This window comes from Patagioenas fasciata, chromosome 20 (assembly GCF_037038585.1).
Source record: "Patagioenas fasciata isolate bPatFas1 chromosome 20, bPatFas1.hap1, whole genome shotgun sequence".
NCBI classification, from domain to species: domain Eukaryota; kingdom Metazoa; phylum Chordata; class Aves; order Columbiformes; family Columbidae; genus Patagioenas; species Patagioenas fasciata.
In genome coordinates this window covers 1,335,248-1,354,600 of record NC_092539.1, presented here as the reverse complement: position 1 = coordinate 1,354,600, position 19,353 = coordinate 1,335,248, and the positions used below count along the sequence as shown (strand labels likewise).

At 56.1% G+C, this 19,353-nt stretch overlaps 2 protein-coding genes across 6 annotated transcripts in view; one reads left to right on the top strand and one right to left on the bottom strand.

The window, feature by feature from the left end:
- Positions 1–893: 893 nt before the first annotated feature.
- EDF1 (endothelial differentiation related factor 1) lies at positions 894–4,425 on the bottom strand. Its single transcript, XM_065854148.2, has 5 exons — positions 4,269–4,425; positions 4,052–4,103; positions 2,742–2,902; positions 2,048–2,141; positions 894–1,466 (listed from the first exon to the last, which is right to left on the bottom strand). The coding sequence occupies exons 1-5, from the start codon at positions 4,344–4,346 to the stop codon at positions 1,405–1,407; spliced, it is 447 nt and encodes a 148-aa protein (XP_065710220.1). The 5' UTR covers positions 4,347–4,425; the 3' UTR covers positions 894–1,404.
- Positions 4,426–4,872: 447 nt separating this feature from the next.
- The window catches only part of LOC136110617 (ATP-binding cassette sub-family A member 2), a 158,906-nt gene continuing 144,425 nt past the window's right edge, over positions 4,873–19,353 (top strand). The window contains exons 1-4 of one of the 5 annotated variants that reach the window (XM_071817223.1): positions 4,873–4,983; positions 8,756–8,976; positions 9,504–9,582; positions 9,908–10,006. In XM_071817223.1, coding sequence (XP_071673324.1) covers positions 8,789–8,976; positions 9,504–9,582; positions 9,908–10,006 — 366 coding nt within the window. In that variant the 5' untranslated portion in view covers positions 4,873–4,983; positions 8,756–8,788. Of the gene's footprint in view, positions 4,984–5,018; positions 6,650–7,161; positions 7,226–8,755; positions 8,977–9,503; positions 9,583–9,907; positions 10,007–19,353 lie in introns of those variants that run through there. The other 4 variants (XM_071817226.1, XM_071817222.1, XM_071817220.1 and 1 more) reach the window with 4 other exon arrangements.

Below are 19,353 nucleotides of genomic sequence, written 5' to 3'. Positions count from 1 at the left end.
AAGGGCGCAGTCCTGGGTCCCCCAGGGCCGGGCAGATCAGCAGGTGTTACATGGAGCATGAGCCCCTTGCCACATGCAGGATGAAGCACAGGAGCTCCCAGGGCACAGTGTCCCCTGGGGAGGACACCCAGGTGGGGTTTGGGGGTGGCTGGGAGGGCAGGGGGGGCACTAACACAGCACATCCCAGGGCAGGGAGCAGCCCAAACCCCACTGTAGAGGCACCCACCCCACTGTCCCCATGCCTTGCGAGGGCTCTTGATAATTGGCATTTAGATGTCATTGGGAAAATGAAAATGTTCCTGAAGTGCAGGCCAAGCTCAGGCACCCACACTGCATCCACAGCCAGCCTCAGCACAGCACCCCTCTCTTACCCCACAGCCTTCAAAACTGCATTTAAAACCAGACAACCGCTCAGCAGCCCCGGGCCAAGGCGGCCGGTCCAGCCTGTGCCCCTCCTGCTCCCTGGGCCTGCTTGTCCCCACTCTGCCGCACAGAACCCTCCCATCAGCTCTGTCCCACTTCGGTTACACCACCATCAGTCAAGCACTGTCCCCATGGCCCCAGCACCACGTCCTGGCAGCGCCCAGCAGGAACCACCCCCAGCACCGCGGTGCTCCCGCAGGGCCATGGCTTTGACCAAACACCCCAGTGCCTCCACATCCCTCGTGCTCTGTAGAGCTCCCCAGAGAAACCACTCGCCTCCGCAGAACAGAAAGCCACAGTATTGATCTCATCGCGGGGCTGCAAGCCAGAGCTGCAGCCCTGAGCGCCAGCACGGAGCAGCGTGGGGCCCTCGCCCAGAGCTCCGGGCAGTCCCGCTGCTGCAGCTCCAGTCGTGCCCAACCACAAACATTCACCATCGTGGTGAACATGCAGCAACTACCCCGTGCAACTGAAGGGTATCAAACTTTATTATAGATCTCTTTAAAACAGGCTGGAAGGAACAAACAAAAATGTCGTCGTGATGCAGTGACTGAGTCACCATTTCAAATGCAGACACTGACCAACCCCCAACTCTCCCTAATTATTTATATATAATATCTCCCACCCATCCCCAGAATTGCTCCAATTAAATGGCCACATTTCAGACCAGCCCAAGTGTCTTAAAATTAGCTGCTTAGATTCTAAACACCAAGACACACATGTTTTCTGGCAAATCAGACGTGGTATTTTTTGGGGATTTAGTTCTTCAATCTCTGGGAAGGAGGAAGGAAAAACAAAAATCAGGAAAATTGCTTCTTTAAGGTTGCCTTTTTACAGCAGGTACAGATTCGGCAGATTTCCCCCCCAAAGCAAGTCTGAAACCCTCTTGTTCAGCTTGGCAATACGAAGAGAGACTCTGGTGGTCAAGGAGAACCGGCCAGGCGAGATCAGTCTGAACAAACTGATTTCGAGGCTTTGTTGTCATTTCCCTTTGGGGCCGGTTTCCAGCGGTTTTCCAATGTCCTTCCCACGCAGTTTAAGGCCTGGATTAAGACAAAGGAGACAACCACCATCAGCTGCCATCCGCACTCAATCATTCACCCGATAACTTCATTTCCACAAGTTTTTGCTATAAGGACGAAAACATCCAAAAAAGAGGGCAGGGGAACTGGAGCTGGGGAGAATCCTGCTTTAGTTTCTAGGAGCATCAGACTAATTTCAGAAAAGATCCAATTCTTGCTTGTGCACTGTCTTCCTAGAAAAGGGCATCCGAACTGGCCTGGGAGAGTAACATCAAAACCAGCGGCTGCAAGACACCTTCCCAAGTACAACCAGGTGTTCGTGGGTCCCAGTATCTCACTGATTTTGAGGGCAGCGTGCAGGGCTGGGGCCCAGTGCACGGCCCAGAGCAAGAAGACGAAAACCAAAGGAGAACAAGAGCTCTGAGTTCTGGTTTCAGTCAGCAGATCCAAGTTTTATCAGAAGATGGCTTAATGACACCGCACCCAGGATAAGCTACAGTCAGCAACTCCTCCTGATGTGGAAAATGTAACTTAAACCAAAACATCCCTCCTGGGCACTGAAAGCATTGATGGTATTTTTGAAGTCTCCTTTCTGAACTTACCAATGGCTCTTTCGATCTTGCCCATAACCTGGTTATTGGGGATTGCTCTTCCTGATTCGTAGTCAGCAATAACTTGTGGTTTTTCATTGATTTTCTAAAAAGAGAGGAGGCATCTCAAACACCGGCTCCATACACAGCAAAGTACTCACACAGATAATTAACAGCACCTAATTATGACAGAATCAGAAGACAAAGTGCTACTTCCAGGCTTACTCCACTACCACTATCGCCTCCCTTGGCTATCTGAGTGTTGCAGCGAAGGTGAAACCACCCTGGACAGGCTTCTGCTTTCCTCGGTCCCCCAGGAGGAGCGGTAACGCTCTGGATTGCTGTTGCTTAAGACAGCAGCGAGCTTCTGAACACTGCGGCAGGCCGGGGTTTACAAAAACCCTCATGTCAGTGCTGAGCTGATGGGAGGAGAGGGCAAAACAAAACAAAACAAAACAGCCTCCTACCAGCTCACCAGCTGCAGCAACGCTGTCTCCAAGCAGGTGTTCAAGAGCTGTACAGATAAACCCCTAAAACATTTCCTACATAGCTAATGTTGCCCGGAGATCAGAGTTCACCAAACTCCCTGCTCATGACACCGTCCCGCTGCAGCTGCCCACGAGGGGCCAGGAAAGGTTTCCACCTTCGCTGGAGGCGCCTGAGCCTGCTCAGGAGGGGAGGGCAGCGGCCAGCGGGCCGTACTCACCGTGGCCAAGTCCTTCTGCGTCATGCCCTTGCTCTGCCGGCCCTGCTGGATCACTTTGCCCACCTCCAGCGGAACCCTGTCATGGTGCAGCTCCTCTGTCTCTCGGTCGAGCTTGGCTGTGTTCTTTGTAATAAAGTGTTGTTTGTTCTGGCCTGCTGCCCCTATCATTCAAAGCAAGAACAAAAAAACAAAGACAAACAAAACAAGGCTCAGAGCTGTGCCAAAATGTATCAAAGTGCTTTTTCTAAGCACTCAGCTGCCCAGGATCCCAGGGAGCGTTCAAGATTTCAACATGCCAACACCAGCGCTGATCGCAAGCAGATCAGAGAACACGTTAACGCTGTCAATGCTGATGTCTAAACACAGCCATGCAGAGCTCTCCCCTTCCCTTACTTCTCACCCGAACTTCACTCCAGATGGACAAGATGTTGCTATTGCTTGGGGATTTCATATTTAAACTTCCCTCCAGACACACACTTGTGCTACAGCGTGGGGGGTTAATATCTGAACTCCTATCTTGTTTGCTCAGGAATAAGGCAGCATGAATAAGTGGCTTTTAATCAATTTTCTGATGCATTTTATAAGTAAACTCTAACCGTACTTAGCTTTGCTGAAAGCCTGTGGTTCAAAAACATGCTATTTGTTTTGTCTCATTTTAGTTGCAGTATGTAAGTCCTAGTTTGAATTCTTTCTCTCACGTTGGCCTCTGACATCCAGTCTCTTGATAAAGCTGTCTAAGGTTGTTCAAAAATCATCTATTTATTTATTTCCAACCATCATAATCTCATTCCAATGGTGAGAGAACCTGAGAACTTACATCAGACAGGAAGCAAAGAGCAACGTCACAGGAAGCAGTCACAGAAATCCCTAAGCATGTTACCAACAAGAGAAATAAGCTGCAAAAATTAGGATTTAAAGTTTTGTGATGGTGAAGTCTCCTCTAAGAGCTTTGTGGCCTCAAGAATACACATATTGTTGTTGATGTTTTTCTTTCTGTTTGCACTGGCACCAGCCAGAGTTCAGCTCCGGGCAATCAGGAACCCAGAGCCGGTTACAGGGGAGCGCTCCCCCCGGCCCGGGGCACCCGCCGGTTCTCGGCTTCACGCGGCCCCACTCAGAGCAACCTTCGCCTTGGCCGGGGGTGCTGCCTCCTGCCCCCCAGCACCAGCGGCCGCCTGCAGGAGCGGCCGGGGGGGCGGGCCGGGCGCGGCCTGTGGCCGGGCTGTGAGCCCCCCCGGGAACGGTGCCGCCGGGCCGGGCTGCCCAGGCCTCGCCCCTCGCCCCGCCGCAGCCCGGCCAGGGATACCCACACTTCTTGGAGGTCTCCACGTCCTCTCCGCGCCGCTGGGCCGCCAAGATCGCCTAGAGGAGTAAAGGGGCCAACGTGAGCGCTGCGCTCCCCGGAGCCGCCCCGTCAGCGGCACCGGGCCCTGGCCACGGGCTCGCCCTGGCCACGGGCTCGCCCGGGCCTCGGCCGCGCCAGGCCCGAGCCTCCGCGCCGCTCGCCGCCGCGAATCACCCGCTGACCTGCTTGGACTTGGCCTGGGCCGCGCTCGGGCCCTTCTTGCGCAGCACCGTGACCGTGTCCCAGTCGCTCTCCGCCATGGCCCCGCACCGGCCCCGCCCGCCGCGCGCCTCTGCCCGGGGCCGCGCCCGCCGCTCAGGGGGGCGTAGCCCATCGCCCGGCCCCCGGGAGGCGGGGCCCACCGCCGCGCTCGCCGATAGGGCAGCACTCACGCCCTTCAGCAAAGGTGGCCTCTCATTAGCGGGGGACGCTCTTAGAGGGCGGGGCCTCGGGTTGCTCAGTGGGCTTTTGCATAATAGCGCTCCAGGAGTGACGCACTTGTTCGGAATAGGCGCAGAAACAGAGCAATCAACCCGGCTCGCTCTCCGATTGGCTAATGTACACGGCAGGCTGGAGGCGGGCGGGCACGCTTCTGTGCGCGCTGAGAGGCTGCTGTCGGTGCCAATAACCCGGTGCCTAGAAGGGATTGGCTTATCGCTCGGTGCGGTCGTAAATGGCCGCGCTCAGCTGGGCGGAGCCAGGCACGCGCCGTGACGGCGGTGGGTGGTGCCGCGGTGGTGACGTCAGCGCGGGCCGGTGCCCCCGGGACCCTGCGGGGCCCGGAGCCGAGGAGCCAGGGGGTTGAGGGCACCCCCGGGCGGCAGCGAACGGGAGACCGGTGTGGGGCCTTCCCGTCCCGCAGCGCGGCCTTGCGGCCTGGGGTTTCTGCTCCCCGGGGTGGGTGCCGCGGGTGGTTGCTGGAAGGTCCTTCCTGCCGCCGGAGGAGCCCCGGGGGTTCCCTTCGGGCTTCTTGAAAGGCGGAGCAGGACTCCCGCTCCCCGGGCAGCCCCTGCTCTCCGCGGGGCCGGCCGCTCGGTGCCGGTGACCGGACAAGCTGCCCCCGCGGCGGGCGCGGCGCTTCGGCTGCTCGGCGGAAAAATCCACCCGTTTGCGTTCGGTTTGCAGGAAACCCGCGTAAGGCAGCGAGAGAGAGGGCGGCTCTGCCTCTGAGCGGCAGCAGAGGCCCTGCGCCTTCCTCTGGGAAGGGATAAACCCGCTCGGCTCTGCGTCTGAGTCACCCGAGAAGCTCCGCAGTAAAGGCAGGAGAACCCAACCCTCTCGCTCTGGTTTCTGAACTCAGAGCCGTGGTGGGGGGCGGGAGTTCCAAACCCTTGGCGGTGTTTTTGCAGGTCCTCACAGCAAAGCGCAGGGGAGCAGCTGGGTTCCAGGTTATGGGGAATCAGGCTTTGCGCAGAAACGGGGCACGGGCAGAGTGTGGGGGTTTCCCTCTGCACAGTCGGTCTGTGGCTCTGTCACCACGACCTGCTGGGCTCCAGGAGCCTCGGGAGAGTGGTCTTGGTGTGCGGAGGTGGAAGGTTAATGCTGTGCATTACTCAGTGTCACGAGAGTCGCTCTGCTGGCGCTGCGGTGGCAGCCGGGGTGTTGCAGCAGTGGGTTTGTTCAGAGCAGCCCCGGGTGGTTCCGTCCCGCAGCTGGAGCTGCAGGTGAGACGTTGTTGGCGGTTCCTGCCTCTCTGGGAACAGCACATCCTGCCCCCAGCACCGCTGCCGGGGTCACAGCTCGCTCGGAAACGGAGAAGGGGTTTTCCTTCCCTAAATCACGTCAGCCAGCCAAGAACTTTGGTGATGTAAAGGTTTCCACAGTTGCTTTCCCAGACTACCACAGCTGCGCTGGGAAAAGGAATGTCGGGGTGGAGAAAGTGAAGCAGTGCCAGCATGGACATGCGGTGGTGCCAGTCCCACCGGAGCTGCGTTGTGCTCATCCCAGTGCCAGCACAGGGACACACATCATCCCGAGCGCCCTCAGGTGCTGGTCCCAGTTCTGCGGGAGCATCTTGCCTCAAAGGGCACCAGCGCAGCCTTTGGTCCCATGCGAAAGCCTCAGGGCCGCCCTGGGCTCGGCTGCAGCCGGCTCAGCCCATGGTGCCGCCCTGGGCCCCGGTGAGCTGCCCCCATTTGCTTCCCTGTTATTCCTGCAGCCCGGGCTACCAGGACAGACCCTTTGGCTGCACCATCAGGGGCAGCACCAAACTGGCTCTGATGGGAAGGATTTCCCCAGCAGCAGATGAATTCCCCGTGTGATGAGAACGAGCCCTCCCCTGCCTGCTCGCAGGGCAGCTGTAAAGCCCCAAAGCCCCCGTGCTGCCTCATCATGATCGGGCTGGGGACCCTGAGTGACAAAACTGGCCACCGTGACCTTTTGCAGAGTGAATTCCCCTGCTAAAAGCACCTCCTGCTGACCTCACTGCGGGACCAGTGGCTGCGATTCCCCACACGTCACTTTTTCTTGATCACACCAAACCCCGCCAGCCACCGCCCGTCCTCCCCAGCGCCCCGGCCCGCGCTGTCCCTGCGGTGGGGCAGCCATGGTCCTCTGTGCCCAGGTGAGCAGCACCGGCCCCACCCGGCACGGCCAGAGGCCTCTCAGGAGCATTCCGGGGTGGGGCAGACCGGCTCTGGGGGGTGGGGGGTGCTCGTGGCGGGGAGGTGGGTGTCCCCAGAGGTTGGGACCCCAGGGTCGGTGTGCCCCTGTGCGAGCGCTGCTGTCCCTCTGGGTACCCCCTGGCCGGCACAAGGTGTAGGTGGGTGGGTCCGGGGAGGGGTGGGACAGGGGACGGTGCGGGGAGCAGCAACAGAGGGCAGGGGTCCTGGGGGTGACCCCGGGGGCGGTGACACTGCGGGGGCTGGCGGAGCGTGCTGTGGGGGGGTGGTAGCGGGGGTGGCGGGGCTGTGACCGTGTGGGGTGTTTGGGGGCGTGTTTGGGGTGCCTCGGTGTGAGGGGCAGGTGACAGTGTGGGGGTGATGGGGTGGGGGCGTGGCGTAGCGGTGACGTCAGAGCTGCTGGCTCCGCTCCCGGGATGGCCCCGCGCGGATGGGCCCGGCGGGGCGGGGCGTCGCTACACGTGTCCGGTGGGCGGGGCCTGGGGCGGCTTCCGGTGCGAAGCGGACGGAGGCGGCGGGTGAGTGCGCACCGCGTTACCGGCGGGTGCGGGACGGGCGAGGGGCGGCGGGGCCGGGGGCCGCGGGCCGGCGGGCGGACAGGCAAGAGGCGGAGGACGGGCGGACGGGTCCTGCCCCGTGCGGCGGCGCCCCGGGCCTCGCTCCGCCTTGAGCTCGGCCCGGCCCCTCCTGGCGGCGGGCAGGCCGGGACGCACCGAGCGGTGGTGGCAGCCGGGGACGGTGGAGTCTGCGCTGACGCGGTCTGCCCGAGCCCCGGGACAGCCGGCCCGGCTCCTCGGCCTGTCCGGAGCGGGCGGCTGGGGCCGGCGGTGCCCGGTTCTCCCGTGTGATCCCGGGGCGGTGCGTGTGTCCGGGACTGTGAACACAGCCTGGCGAGAACAGGCAGTCGTGATGCAACGAAAAAATAGAATTTGCGTTGAAGACCCGGTTAAATACCCGCAGCACCGGAGTGGCGCCGCCCGGCCCGGTCGCAGGGCGGAGCTGCTGGCCCCGCTGCGGCCCCGGGGTGTCCGGGCCGCCCTCAGCCCGGCCCCTGTTCCGGGGTCTCCGGAGCAGCCGCCCCGGGGGGGACACCCCCGGTACCGGCGGTTCCGTGGGCGGGCCGGTTCTTTTCCTCCTCGCTGATTTGCTTGTGCCCCTTACACCTGTGTGCTCCGGCCCTCTGGAAGAGGCCGGTTGGTCCGGGCTCTGCTGTGTGCAGTGTCCCCTGGGCTCTGGGCTGAATTCCCGGCCTTTTGGACAACTGAAAACAAGCGGTGGGAGGCTGTGGGCACCTCACAGTGCCTACGGGTTTGTGGAGGACCGACGTGATCTATTTATGTTACTGATCAGCTGTAGAATGGTTTTTGATCTCTCTGCAGCCTGAGAGTTGGGGTGTTCAGCCAGAAGACAAAACTCCAGGGAGACCTTAGTGCGGCCTTTCCATACTTAAAAAGATGGGGACAGGCTTTTGAGCAGGGCCTGTTGTGACAGGACAAGGGGTGATGGTTTAAACTAAAGGAGGGAGATCCAGGCTGGACATGAGGCAGGAATTGTTGCCCTGAGGGTGGTGAGAGCCTGGCCCAGGTTGGCCAGAGAGGTGGTGGATGAACCATCCCTGGAGACATCCCAGGCCAGGCTGGACGGGGCTCTGAGCAACCTGAGCTGGTGAAGATGTCCCTGCTCATGGCAGGGGGGGCACTGGGGGAGCTGGGAAGGGCCCTTCAACCCAAACTGTTCTGTGGTTCTTGTTTTGGGTCAGAAACCTTAGTTTCTCTGCTCAGGCTGCATTTCAGGTAGCTTGGATGGGGATTTTAGTGAGGTCTGTTTACATGGTCTCTTTGTTCTGAATTTAATTCCAAAATGAACTGTAAAGTTTTTCTCTGTATTTTTAGCTAGGTGGAGGTGGGTTTGTGCCTGATATCGGTGTGTTCACCTGCGTTGTTGGATTTTGAGTGCCAGTGTAATATACTCTGAATATATACTGCGTATATGTGAAAAATGACCACCATCCAGTTATACTGCAACAGGGAACATATCTTCATTTTCAGGCTCTGGAGATCCAGCCAGGATTGTTTGTTCACATGGCAGCAGCAAACTCCACTCCACCTGGCTCTTTGGATCTAAACCAGCCTGGATTTGCAAAGGAGATCCTGGGAACTAAACTGGAGGTCAAATACCTCTGCTCCGATTGCAAGAATATATTGAGGAGGCCGTTTCAAGCTCAGTGTGGACATCGTTACTGTTCCTATTGCCTGAAGAAAATTATAAGGTAACTTTTGTGCCTTCAGTCTAAAGACAAAATGCTTGAAGAGGCATTTTCAAGCGAAAAAGGAAAGCAAAATCTGATTTCCATTACCCGTGTCAGACCATCTTTAAGGGAATGTGTCATCTCTGACTTGCTTTTATTTTTGGGGGGTTGCTTAGGTGTTCCCTTTTCCAGAATCTCCCGCATTGTTTTTGCCATTCACCATTGAAGGGACTTGCTCCTGAAAACCATCTGTGCTTGTTGTGCCAAAATGTGAGAAATATAAGTACACGCTGGCTTGCAGGAAAGTTTCCTGGTGTTCTGTCTCCTGCCTTTACATGAGGGCGGTTGAATAAAGCGGGTAATCGGGAGAAGAAAATATATTAGAATCAGAAACGGGCATAAAAACCACACATGAGCAAAGGCTCAATGTGGTGTTTTGAAAATAAGAAAATGCTTTCATTTTATAAAGTTACCAGAAATTGCTTTATCGTCAATTCATATATCGGTCTCTTTTTGCTGTGTATGATGATTGTTTTTCTGTCTGCCAGTGCTGGACCTCAGAAGTGTGCCAGCTGCATTCAGGAGGGAATATATGAAGAAGGAATTTCTATTTTGGAAACAAGCTCGGTAAGTAAAAATGCATTTTGAAAAATAAAGGTCACTGATACCATTAATACCACTTGAAAGTTCTGAGAATCCCTCGTTCCTAGGAATCGTTTTCTTCAGTAGTGAGAGTTATGATTAATGTGGTGGACTCCCCAGCTCCTAAAATCCAGGTCACGTTGATGTAGCAGTGTCCTAATTAAACACCGTAATAACCATTTGTTTGCCATTGGCAGCCTCTAAGGATGTGATGTGGTGACTTGGAGGAGCCTTAATAAAGCATTAGAGACTGGACTAAAACTGCAACCCCTCAGTAATTTTTGTGGTTTGCTTGTTTTTTCCGTTTCAGGCTTTCCCAGACAACGCAGCCCGTCGGGAGGTGGAGAGTCTGCCCGCCGTCTGCATTAACAGCGGCTGCACGTGGAAGGGGACGATTAAAGAATACGAGGTAAGGACCAAAGCGAGGCCTTTGCGGCTGCGTCCTTCCCTTCCCTCTGTGTTTGGGGAAGGCTCCGGTGGTTGTGCCTGTCCGCTGGCACCGGCAGTGGTGGTCTGAGCGTTTGCCTCCCTGGATTTCAGTGGAAGCTGGAGAGCTTTCTTGGCCGTGGTAGGTTTCTTTGCCCTGCTGAGGGCACAGGCTGGACTGAAACCATTTCAGATTTGCACGTGATCGCAGGCACCGGGTGTGGTGGGAACCACTCACTTGATCTCCACCTCCTTTCTGCTATAAAAGGCAAGTGAGCTGTCAAGAAACATGAACCTAAAACTTGGGGAAAGCGGCCTGGCCATGGTCCTGTTTCCAGCCAGCACCCCCATAGCCACCAGGGCAGTGGGCAGTGACCCCACGAGCCCGCTGGACAGTTTGGCTTTGCCACTCCTGCTCTTCTTGAGCAGCCCACCAGCTTTTCAACGCAGGTTTTCCTCGGGGCCGCAGGCCCTTGGTCCCCAGCCTGCGCACAGGTGACGCTCCTCAGAGCCGTGTTCTTGCTGAGGGTGGCAGGGCCACGTGGTGCCCCGTGCTTTCCAGCACCTCAGGTCTGCTGTGGTGATCTGCGTCGTTAAAGTGCGTTGGCAGTTAGTGGTGAAGGTACGTTCACCGGGAAGCTTTGGGGCTCCCGAAGGACAGTTTCGTCATCCCTTTTGGAGTGGAAGAACCGACACGTGGAGGGCCTGAGATAAGAGGAGTAAATTCTATTTCTGTCTCGCACTTGCCCTAGGTAAAGACCCTGTGGGCCAGGGCGTGACCGAGATGTGTGTCAGGAAAGGTTTAAGCTCAGTCTGTCTAGGCTGATGTTTGGGTTCTCTGCCGTGCTGCTGCAAGGCAGCAGAAAGAAACAACAGCTGTGGATTGTGCCTGAGTTTTCTGCCGAGCTTGCTGAGCCTGTTCTACACAAAGATGCTTCTGCGCCGCTGCTTCCCCGTGCTGCTCTCTAGAACCTTCCGCTGCTTTGTGCTAAGAGTTCCGTCCCAAAGATGAGGGGAAATATGGTACTAAACGGTTCTCCTGCCTCAAGAATCCCTCTCCTGCCTGAAAACCTCACTCATAAGTGGCTCACAGTGTGGCTGAAAACGTCTGGTTAAAAACAGTGGCGCAGCAATGGGAGTTTGGGAGTTGCATTTCAGAGCACAGTGTTTTACTGCGGTTCCAGGCTCAAGCTGTGCTGCTGGTGTCTGCAGATTGCGTGACCCACGCTGTATTTTCTGCTGGTGACCAGTGACTGAAAGTCACTGCAGTGTTGAAAATGGTGATTGCAGTGAGTGAGCTTGTCTCTGTTAGACCAAACCAAATTACATTCATCAGCAGCTTCCAGTGCTCTTGATTGTGCTGGGACTGATGAGCTCTTGTGAACATTTTCTCCTGGGTTTAAAAACAAATCTTAAGGAGTTCCTGCAGAGTTCAGCAAAAAATCATCAGCTCCCCCAGGTCCTCCCTGTGTGGTCCCACAAGTGTCCGAGCGCGCTGGAGTCCGGCCAGGACTTGCCCTTGGAGTTGGAAAGGGCAGAGGGGTGAGTCTGTCTCCGTGGAGGCTGCGCTGTGTGCGATGCTCCGGGATGTCTGAACTGATAAGGCTGTGCCTCTTATTTTGCCCTCCACCTAATCTTCCGAAGGTCCCGGTGGATGTTTGGCTAAAACACGGTGTGTTTCCTAGAGCTGTGACTCTGTGCTTGTGCTGCAGCCCTGATCTTGGTTTTGGTTGCTCTGGGGTGATGAAAGGGGAGCAGGATTCGATCTCGGGGTTGAGTTTGCCCCTCCTGGCTGCCTCGGGTGCCATTCAACCTGGTGGGCTCGGGATATTCTGTGCCCTTTGGTGAAAAGCCGATTCTTTCCTGGGAACTGGTGGGAATAGGCAAGATCTGGCCATATCTCCTGCCCCATGGCTGCAGCTTTTCCTTGGGCTGATGGAAGGAGGCATCAAACGCCCATGGTAGCCCAGGGGCTCTCTTGGTACCCTGGACTAGCGTTAAACCCAGGCCCAGGCCGGTTAGGTGGTGCCGCAGAGCTGAGCTCCCCTCGCGCAGCGCGGCCGTGTCTGCAGCCAGCAACGTGTGCAACGTCCCGCGGCGGCTCCCGCTGCGGAAAGTCCCTCGCTGCGCTATTTCCGACAGGACGTGGAAAGTCCCTAAGGGTGAATTCATTGTTTGCTAATTTAAAAATCGTGTGCTCGTACTGAGAGAGACTCAGCTGCTATGGCTGCTCTCCGCTTACAAATCGAAGGATACCGTCACTTCTGGTTTGCTAATCTTATCAGGGCATGCAAAGGGAAAGATATGTTCTGCAGCTGAAGCTGTAGCTCTTCAACTTCAAAAAAAAAAATCAATAGAACCGATTTCAGTTTTACTTTCTGTTCAGACAGACCAAGTTTCGGGTCTACAGGGACATATAAAACAGAGAGCGCAATCTGCTTGGGCATGACTTGCACCTCTGCTTAAAGCTGTTTGAAGCACATGAAATATTTCGGTGCTTAGCACATGTCTGGGTTTATAAATGCATTTTTCAGACTGTAAATATTGTAAACACTCAGTGGCATTTGGATAAAGCAGTTTGCGGTGGGCCTGCAGGGTTTTTCCTTTTAATCAGTAACCTCTTCTCATGTGTAGGTTTCCCAATGAGTCTGCCTCAAACATACATAGAGAAGAGCTGGCTGTGGGCAGGGGCCTTTAGATTGAGGTGGAAAGTCCGAGGAGGGCTCAGAAACTAAAGTTAGCGCCTCAGAGCAAAAGGAAAGACCGAGAAGGCGCGTCCTGTGCTATCCAGGTGGAGGAGGTTTGTGGTTCCTCGGCACTGGAGCATTTATTTTCTTGCCTTGCAGTACCTCCAGTTGCCTACGTCCCTCTTCTGTTTCATCAATATCTTCAGTTCTGTAAATTTTGTTTGTGCTTTTCTCCTCGCCAGCTCCTTTGCCCCCGCCAGGACGGGGCTGCAGAGGGGGCTTCACACGGTCAGCCCTGCCTCCTCCGTTTGTTACCCACACAGAGGCTTTAGCTGCCCTGTTCATCTTGGGAGACACAGAATTATTTGAAACGTAAGGAAATTTAACTAAATTTTGAAAGGAAAACTGAGCTTTAAGCTTAATCCTGACACCGGTATTTAAACTAAGCTGGGAGGGGGTGTTTCTGGGCAACCAGATGAGCTCAGCCAGCGCGGTCGGGTGGCTGTCAGCTGCGGGACAGCCTCTCCTCGTCCACACTGCAGGGGATGTGTTTGCCCTGTAGTCAGTTGGCTTTGAAGCGTTCACTTGAATTGAAGCCTGGAAGGCTGTGGAAAGTGCAAACTTCAGCACTTAGGTGATATTATTTCAAAGTACGTGGTGTTGGGGAGAGTTTCTGCGTCCCCTTCTCGGCTGCATGGCTTCCTGGGGCCAGGACAAAGTAACTGGGCAGTCCCTTCTTGCCCAGTGCTCCTACTGGGAGGTGCTGGGAAGCCCCGCTGCACCTCGTGTGGAGAAAACCGTTGTTGGGTGTGATTTTCAGCTTAGGATGAAAACTTCAGCTTCAGGCTTTTGCCCATGGGTTAGAACAGAGCTGCTGCTCTGGGAACCAACTTCTCCTGCTTCTCGTTGCCTCCCAAATGTACTTCTGAGGGTTTTATACCCACGTTGCCTGCATGGGATACCGCATTTTGAGCGCTGTGGCAGGGCAGCCAGCCTTCTCTTTAAAAGCAGGTTCAGCATGTATTGTCTTTCTCTGAAGGTTTTGGCTGAAGTTACGGCGTGGTGCTGGAGTGCAGCTTGAAGCTGCCTCTGGCCTGATCAGCAGTTTCCCCCGGGACCAAACTACTGTCCTGTGGGAGGATCCCTGACTTACATCTGCAGGTGACCAGAAGGACCTCCCTTTGGAGGAAGGGATCTGACACAGCTTTACTTTCCAGAACTGGGGTCCCCACGCAAACCCCAGCCTCCCTTACAGTCCCCGGAGTAGAGTTTGTGCATCTGGCTCCCAAACCGGAGCAGGTTCCCGTCTGAGTCCGTGCTGGGAGGTGAAGCCCTGGGGAGAACGTGTATGGGGCGCCTTGGAAAGCCCTGGCTGTGGAGGGTCTGCTCTCAGCTTCTACAAACACCTTCTTGTGGCGACCCTCCTCGTGCGCAGTTTTGACATCTGTCCCTTGGGAAGCAGAAAGCTGCAAGTCCTGAGCTGTGAAGCTGAGGTGAGTGCCGTGTGTCCTGTCTAAGCCGCGGTGAAACCCGCAGCGTGAGCGTGGATTTGGGGTGATGGGGGCAGCACTTCACACCCAGAGAGATGTTTGTGGGGCTCCAGGTGTCTGGCTGGAGCTAAAGCCACCGTCACACACGCCCCTGGGCACCTCCAGCTCTTGGTATGGGCCAGAGGAGTCGGGTTTGAAATGGCACCACTCACTGCAGGCTCCACTTCTCCAGCACATGAAAGACACCTGTCCCAGGTGCAGTATTTGTCTCATGTCCCCTTTCCTGGAGATGCTTCAGCCTCATGCTGTGACAGCCCCTCTGTTCCCAGCCTGCACCTCGCTGGCTGTGGGCCAGAGGAGCCGACCTTGTCCCTGCTCATGCTCTGCAGCTCCAGAGCGCGGCAGCTCCCCCGTCAGGAGAGCACCCGGAGCCTTCATCCCCAGGCTGTCCCTCATCATCTCTGTGACTCAGGTGAAGTCCCCAGTGCTGGTGGAAGGGGGTGTTGTCCTGTCCCCTCCCTGGGGATGTTGTCCTGGGGCCTGGTCGGCATGGGCCGCGCTCTCAGCGCTGTGGCAGCTCCTGCGCCGCTGTCAGCGGTCGCTGTCAGAAGGAGCTCCTGGAGGGGGATGTTACGGATGCTCCGGTGCCTGGCGTGGTTGGTGTGATTGGTGCTCACTCCCCGGTGACAGGCTGTTCTCAAGAAGTGACCTCATTAGATAACGCTGTAACTTCTCATTTCCTTGGCAAGCGGCTTTAGTGTTTCTGTTTTGCAGTGCAGCTGTGTCTGAGGAACAGGGGCGCGCGGGCTCCACTGGCCATGGCACCAGCTCAGGCTCAGACTCGGGTTTATCCAAACTGCCCTGGGGGTCTGGCCCCATTCTGTTTCAGACTGGAGTCTCCCTGGGAAAATTGTTCCTCTGGGGTGATGGAGGGGTTTGGAAGAAGCATCCTGGAGTGTCCCACCACCTCAGGCTCCTGTGCTTCAAAGCAAACAAGGAAAGGCAGAGTCTGTTTTAGGAAATGTTAGGAAACCCCCTGCTGCTTTCAAAATGTTTCTTGTGCCTTCAGCCTTCTTCAAAACCAGCTCTCGCTTCCACATCTGTCTTCAATATGAGAAATGTTGCCTTGAAGTTTCTCTACCGTAAACCCCAAATCAAATGTCCGTCTAATCGGCCCTAAAAGCCAGTGAACAAAACCACAGACAGCTGAAAGCAAAGGTTGTTCTGCTGGTTCGGGAAGGAGACGTGAGCGAGGCCCCTGGGACCCCGATGTCTCATCCACCAGTTGTGTCCTCAGCTCAGACGGGTGCCACGGCCTCGGGCACCGTCGCTGCCATACATGTGCCCACTAGAGCCACACGCAGTTACAGATGGGAAGCTAATATTTGGTTTTGACATTTTCTTGAAGCTTTAGTTGTTGGTGATGCCGAGCGGACTAGCTCGGGCCTCTGTCAGCAGCGTGTCCCGGCACCGGGAGCAGTGTGTGTGTGGGAAAGCTCCCGCTCCCAGTTGGCACTGCGAGGTGCAGACCAGGTTCCTGCTTTCCAGTCCTGGGTTACTGGGCTCCATGCACCATGTGTGTGTTCCCAGCCCACCTGTGTGGGGAAAGCTTCAAGCAGGCCTGACTTAAAACCAGCCTTAGGACTTCCCTGGTGAGGAGGAGACGCAGCACGGAAGGGCACGTTCACTGCCAGGGAGCAGGACCTGTGTTTTGGGGCAGGTTCTGGAACCCCTGGAGACCTGGCAGTGGTGCACGAAGCAACTTGTGCTTCTTGGTGCGAGGGATTCAGGTCCCTGCAAAACCGAGCCAGTTCCAGTGCCCAGCAACCCTTTCCAGCAAGAAATTGTTCCCAAGATCCAATTTAAACCTCCTGTGGTGCAAGTTGAGGCCATTTCCTCAGCTCCTGTTCTCCAGCTGAACCCCCAGGACCCACAGCCGCTCCCATCACACTTGTGCCTCAGCCCCTCACCAGCTCCATTCCCTCCTCTCAACTTGCTCAAGCACCTCAAGGCCTTTCCTGTAGTGAGGGGCCAAAACTGAGCCCAGGATTTGAGGTTTGGCTCCCCAGAGCCCAGCACAGGGGGACAGTCCTGCTGGCCACCCCAGTGCTGGTCCCAGCCAGGATGCTGGTGGCCTCTTGGCCACCTGTGCACACGCTGGCTCATGTTCAGCCGCTGGCACCAACACCCCCAGGTCCTTTTCCAGCCGCTCTTCCCCAGCCTGCAGCGTTCATGGGGTTGTTGTGACCCAGGTGCAGGACCCGGCGCTTGGCCTCTGGCAGCAGCTGGTTCCACGGTGCGTTTCTCAGCTGCCTGGTCCCTGAGCTGGAGCCTTGTGTCACGCTGCTGGATTTCCCAGTGTGGTTGCAAGACCTCCATTATAAACCACCTCGTGCTGGCGTGGCAGGTCCTGAGTGGGGAAGCGGGGGCACCTCCTGCTCTGCTGCCACTGTACGGGGATAGTGATTTTCAGCAGTAGCCTCTTCTGGAGTTCAAGTCAAGTTTGGCAAAGCAGGAATCGGATTAAACTACAGTTTTCCCTTTTGTCTTACGTATGCAGGCACAGCAGAGCAGTTCATCCTGGTGTTCCTTAGGAAATTATCATTGTGTCCTCCGCAGATCAGCTGCTCTTACCAAACCCCGCTTTTCCCTGCCCTTTGCTGCGCCACGGTGTTGAACCGTGCTGCCCCTGCTGCCCGTGCTGCCCGTGCTGCCCGTGCTGCCGCAGAGCTCCGAGAGGGGAGCAGCACCGCTTGAGTTCTTGGTGCGAGGGGACGATCCCCAGAGTGCCCTGAGATGAACCTCAACCGCAAATCCTGCAAATCGCGTTTCTCCTTCCCTGATACCGAGGTAGGGGAGTCACAGCGTGTCCCAGGCAGCTCCCTTGGCCGCTGACCTGCAGGAATGGGGGCTCAGCACGACCAGGGCTGGGGGACCAAGCGGCCTCAGTGGGGACACCCAAGCTCGTTGGCTGCCCTGGTCCTTCCGCAGGCAGCGGTGGTGTCTGATTTTCTAGTCTCCTGGGCAGGCTCCCAGAGAAGCTCCTGTTCCGATAGCGGCGTGTGACGTCCAGGCTGCCACCGCGTTGTCTCGCTGTTTATTTTTAGGGAGCGAATTGATGTGCGGATCAATTGACGGGTTGGGGTTTGATGGAGAGGGCAGAGCGAGGTGTTGCTGTGCGGGCTGTTAACTCTGCCCAGTTTGATTTTCTCCTCGTGCTGTTGGGTGCAGGATCCGTGGGTCAGTCTGGTGTGTGCAAAGTCAGCGCTGAGGTAGCTGCAGAGCAGTCCTGAAGGTCTGAGCCGGACCCTCGTGTTCCAGCTCTGCTTAACTGCCCCGTTACCACCTCCTCTCTCCAACCCCCGTCTGCCTTGCTTTCCATGCAGGTTCACTCTGGGAGGGGACTCTGCTCTCACCTCCCCTGTTCACAGCGATGACTTTCCAAAGCTGCTGAAAACCTTCACAGCAAATCTCAGAGGTGCTTGTCCTCGCTGCAGAAGAAGATGTGGGTTTGGGACAGGTGTAAACAGGAGGATTGCCCCATTCCCAGGGGAGTGGAGCAGACAGGTCAGGCTGGAATGCCAGCCCCGGGTGGGCGGATTTCTGCCGGCGGCGATACCGTCCGTGTGTGCCGAGACACCCGCGTGGAGGGGAAGGAACAGGGGATTCCAGAAGAGCCTGAAACCACTTCTACACAAACCAGATGGCTGGATCCGCACTGGTTCAAGCTCACGCTTCTGCGCGTCTTGATTTCCATAGGGACCGGTTGCGCTCGCAGCTCGGCTGTGCGGGGCTGGTTGCCCTACTGGTGGTGCAAGGGGGGCGTAAGCATAAGCTTTAAATACTCCCTTTTTAAATAGTTTCCTTCCTTCAGCCAGACCCTCTGCCAGTTTTGTTTGCGGGGAAGATGCTCCCTGGTGCGTTTTGAGCAAGGCTGTCAAAACCCATTTTCACCGGGGGACGCATCGGCCTCGCGGGTGCCTTCGAAGGGCCATTCGGCCCTTCGAAGGCACCCGCGAGGCCGATGCGTCCCCCGGTGAAAACGAATTTGATGGTCCTGGGCTAGAACATGAGAGCAATAGGGGTAGAAGAGAGGATTGAACCTCTGTGAGCGAGTGGGATGAAGGGCACGCTCTGCCTCCTCCTCCTCAGCCCGGTCACCCTGCAGGGACAGCGCCCAGAGGCTTTTGGGTCTCGTTGCTCACGTAAAGTATAAAAAGGAGAGAGTAACTCCGAAACCAAAACTGAGCCGCTAATAGGTTTCGCTTTCTAGTTTCTGATGTGGTGACTGTTTAAATTGTGCGTGTTTCCCCGCTCCCGCCGTTGTTTTAATAAGGAATAAACGTGACCAAGTTTTTCGAGGCACCTGGTTTCACGCGGCTGCATTATAAATGCTTCTGTTTTTTTATCAGGATGCTTCGGTGCGCTTATCTTTTAACCTGAGTTTTGAGCTGCGTACCCAAGGCGTTTGCAATGCCTTGTTTCGGCTGGTTGATGTGTAAAGAGAAGGTTTAAGCAACGTGGAAATGACACAGAAAGCAGAGGCGTGTTCCAGCATTCCCAATTTAGCTGGTATTGCTGCCCCCAGTATCTGCTGAGGACAGAGTATCACATTGCCCTGAGCGTTTCTTACCTCCTCCGGCCGCCGATCAGCCCTGCAGCGTAGCGCCTATTAAATGAAACAGTTAAAACTATTCTTCTCTCTGGTTGAAAAATGGTTTTCTGATTCAAATGTGAAGATACGATGAGGCAGCTCAGCCCGGTGAGTGGTGAGGAGGCCGCGGGTTCGTGCTTCAGCGACTGACAACCATTACAGTGGAAAAACTGCACCGATTATCTCGCTGAGATCGTGGCTTACTTGACTCAGCCTGCGCAAACGTGTGTTTTCCTGGCAGGACTATACATGGAGCTTCCTGTTGATCATCTCGCCCATCAAAGCAGTAATTTGGTTTTGTCAAGAATTATATAGCAGCTTTTACGTTGATGCTGAGGCTACATAGGCACCCAAAATTCTGATAGCCTGGAGATGACACGTATGAGTCAGCACGCAGAATTATCAGCGTGACCGAGATTGGAGTCTAGGTTGGTAGAATACCACACTCTTCAGGAATAAAGTGTAGAACTGCCGCTGTTGAGTTGTACTCATTGTATAA

Bases quoted from the DNA above. Each gene is read 5' to 3' on its own strand.
- EDF1 (XM_065854148.2), bottom strand. From the start codon at position 4,346: ATGGCGGAGAGCGACTGGGACACGGTCACGGTGCTGCGCAAGAAGGGC. The intron at 4,104-4,268 runs GTCAGCGGGTGA...TTACTCCTCTAG, and splicing joins CCCAGGCCAAGTCCAAGCAG to GCGATCTTGGCGGCCCAGCG. The intron at 1,467-2,047 runs GTAAGTTCAGAA...GTCTTAATCCAG, and splicing joins CAAGATCGAAAGAGCCATTG to GCCTTAAACTGCGTGGGAAG.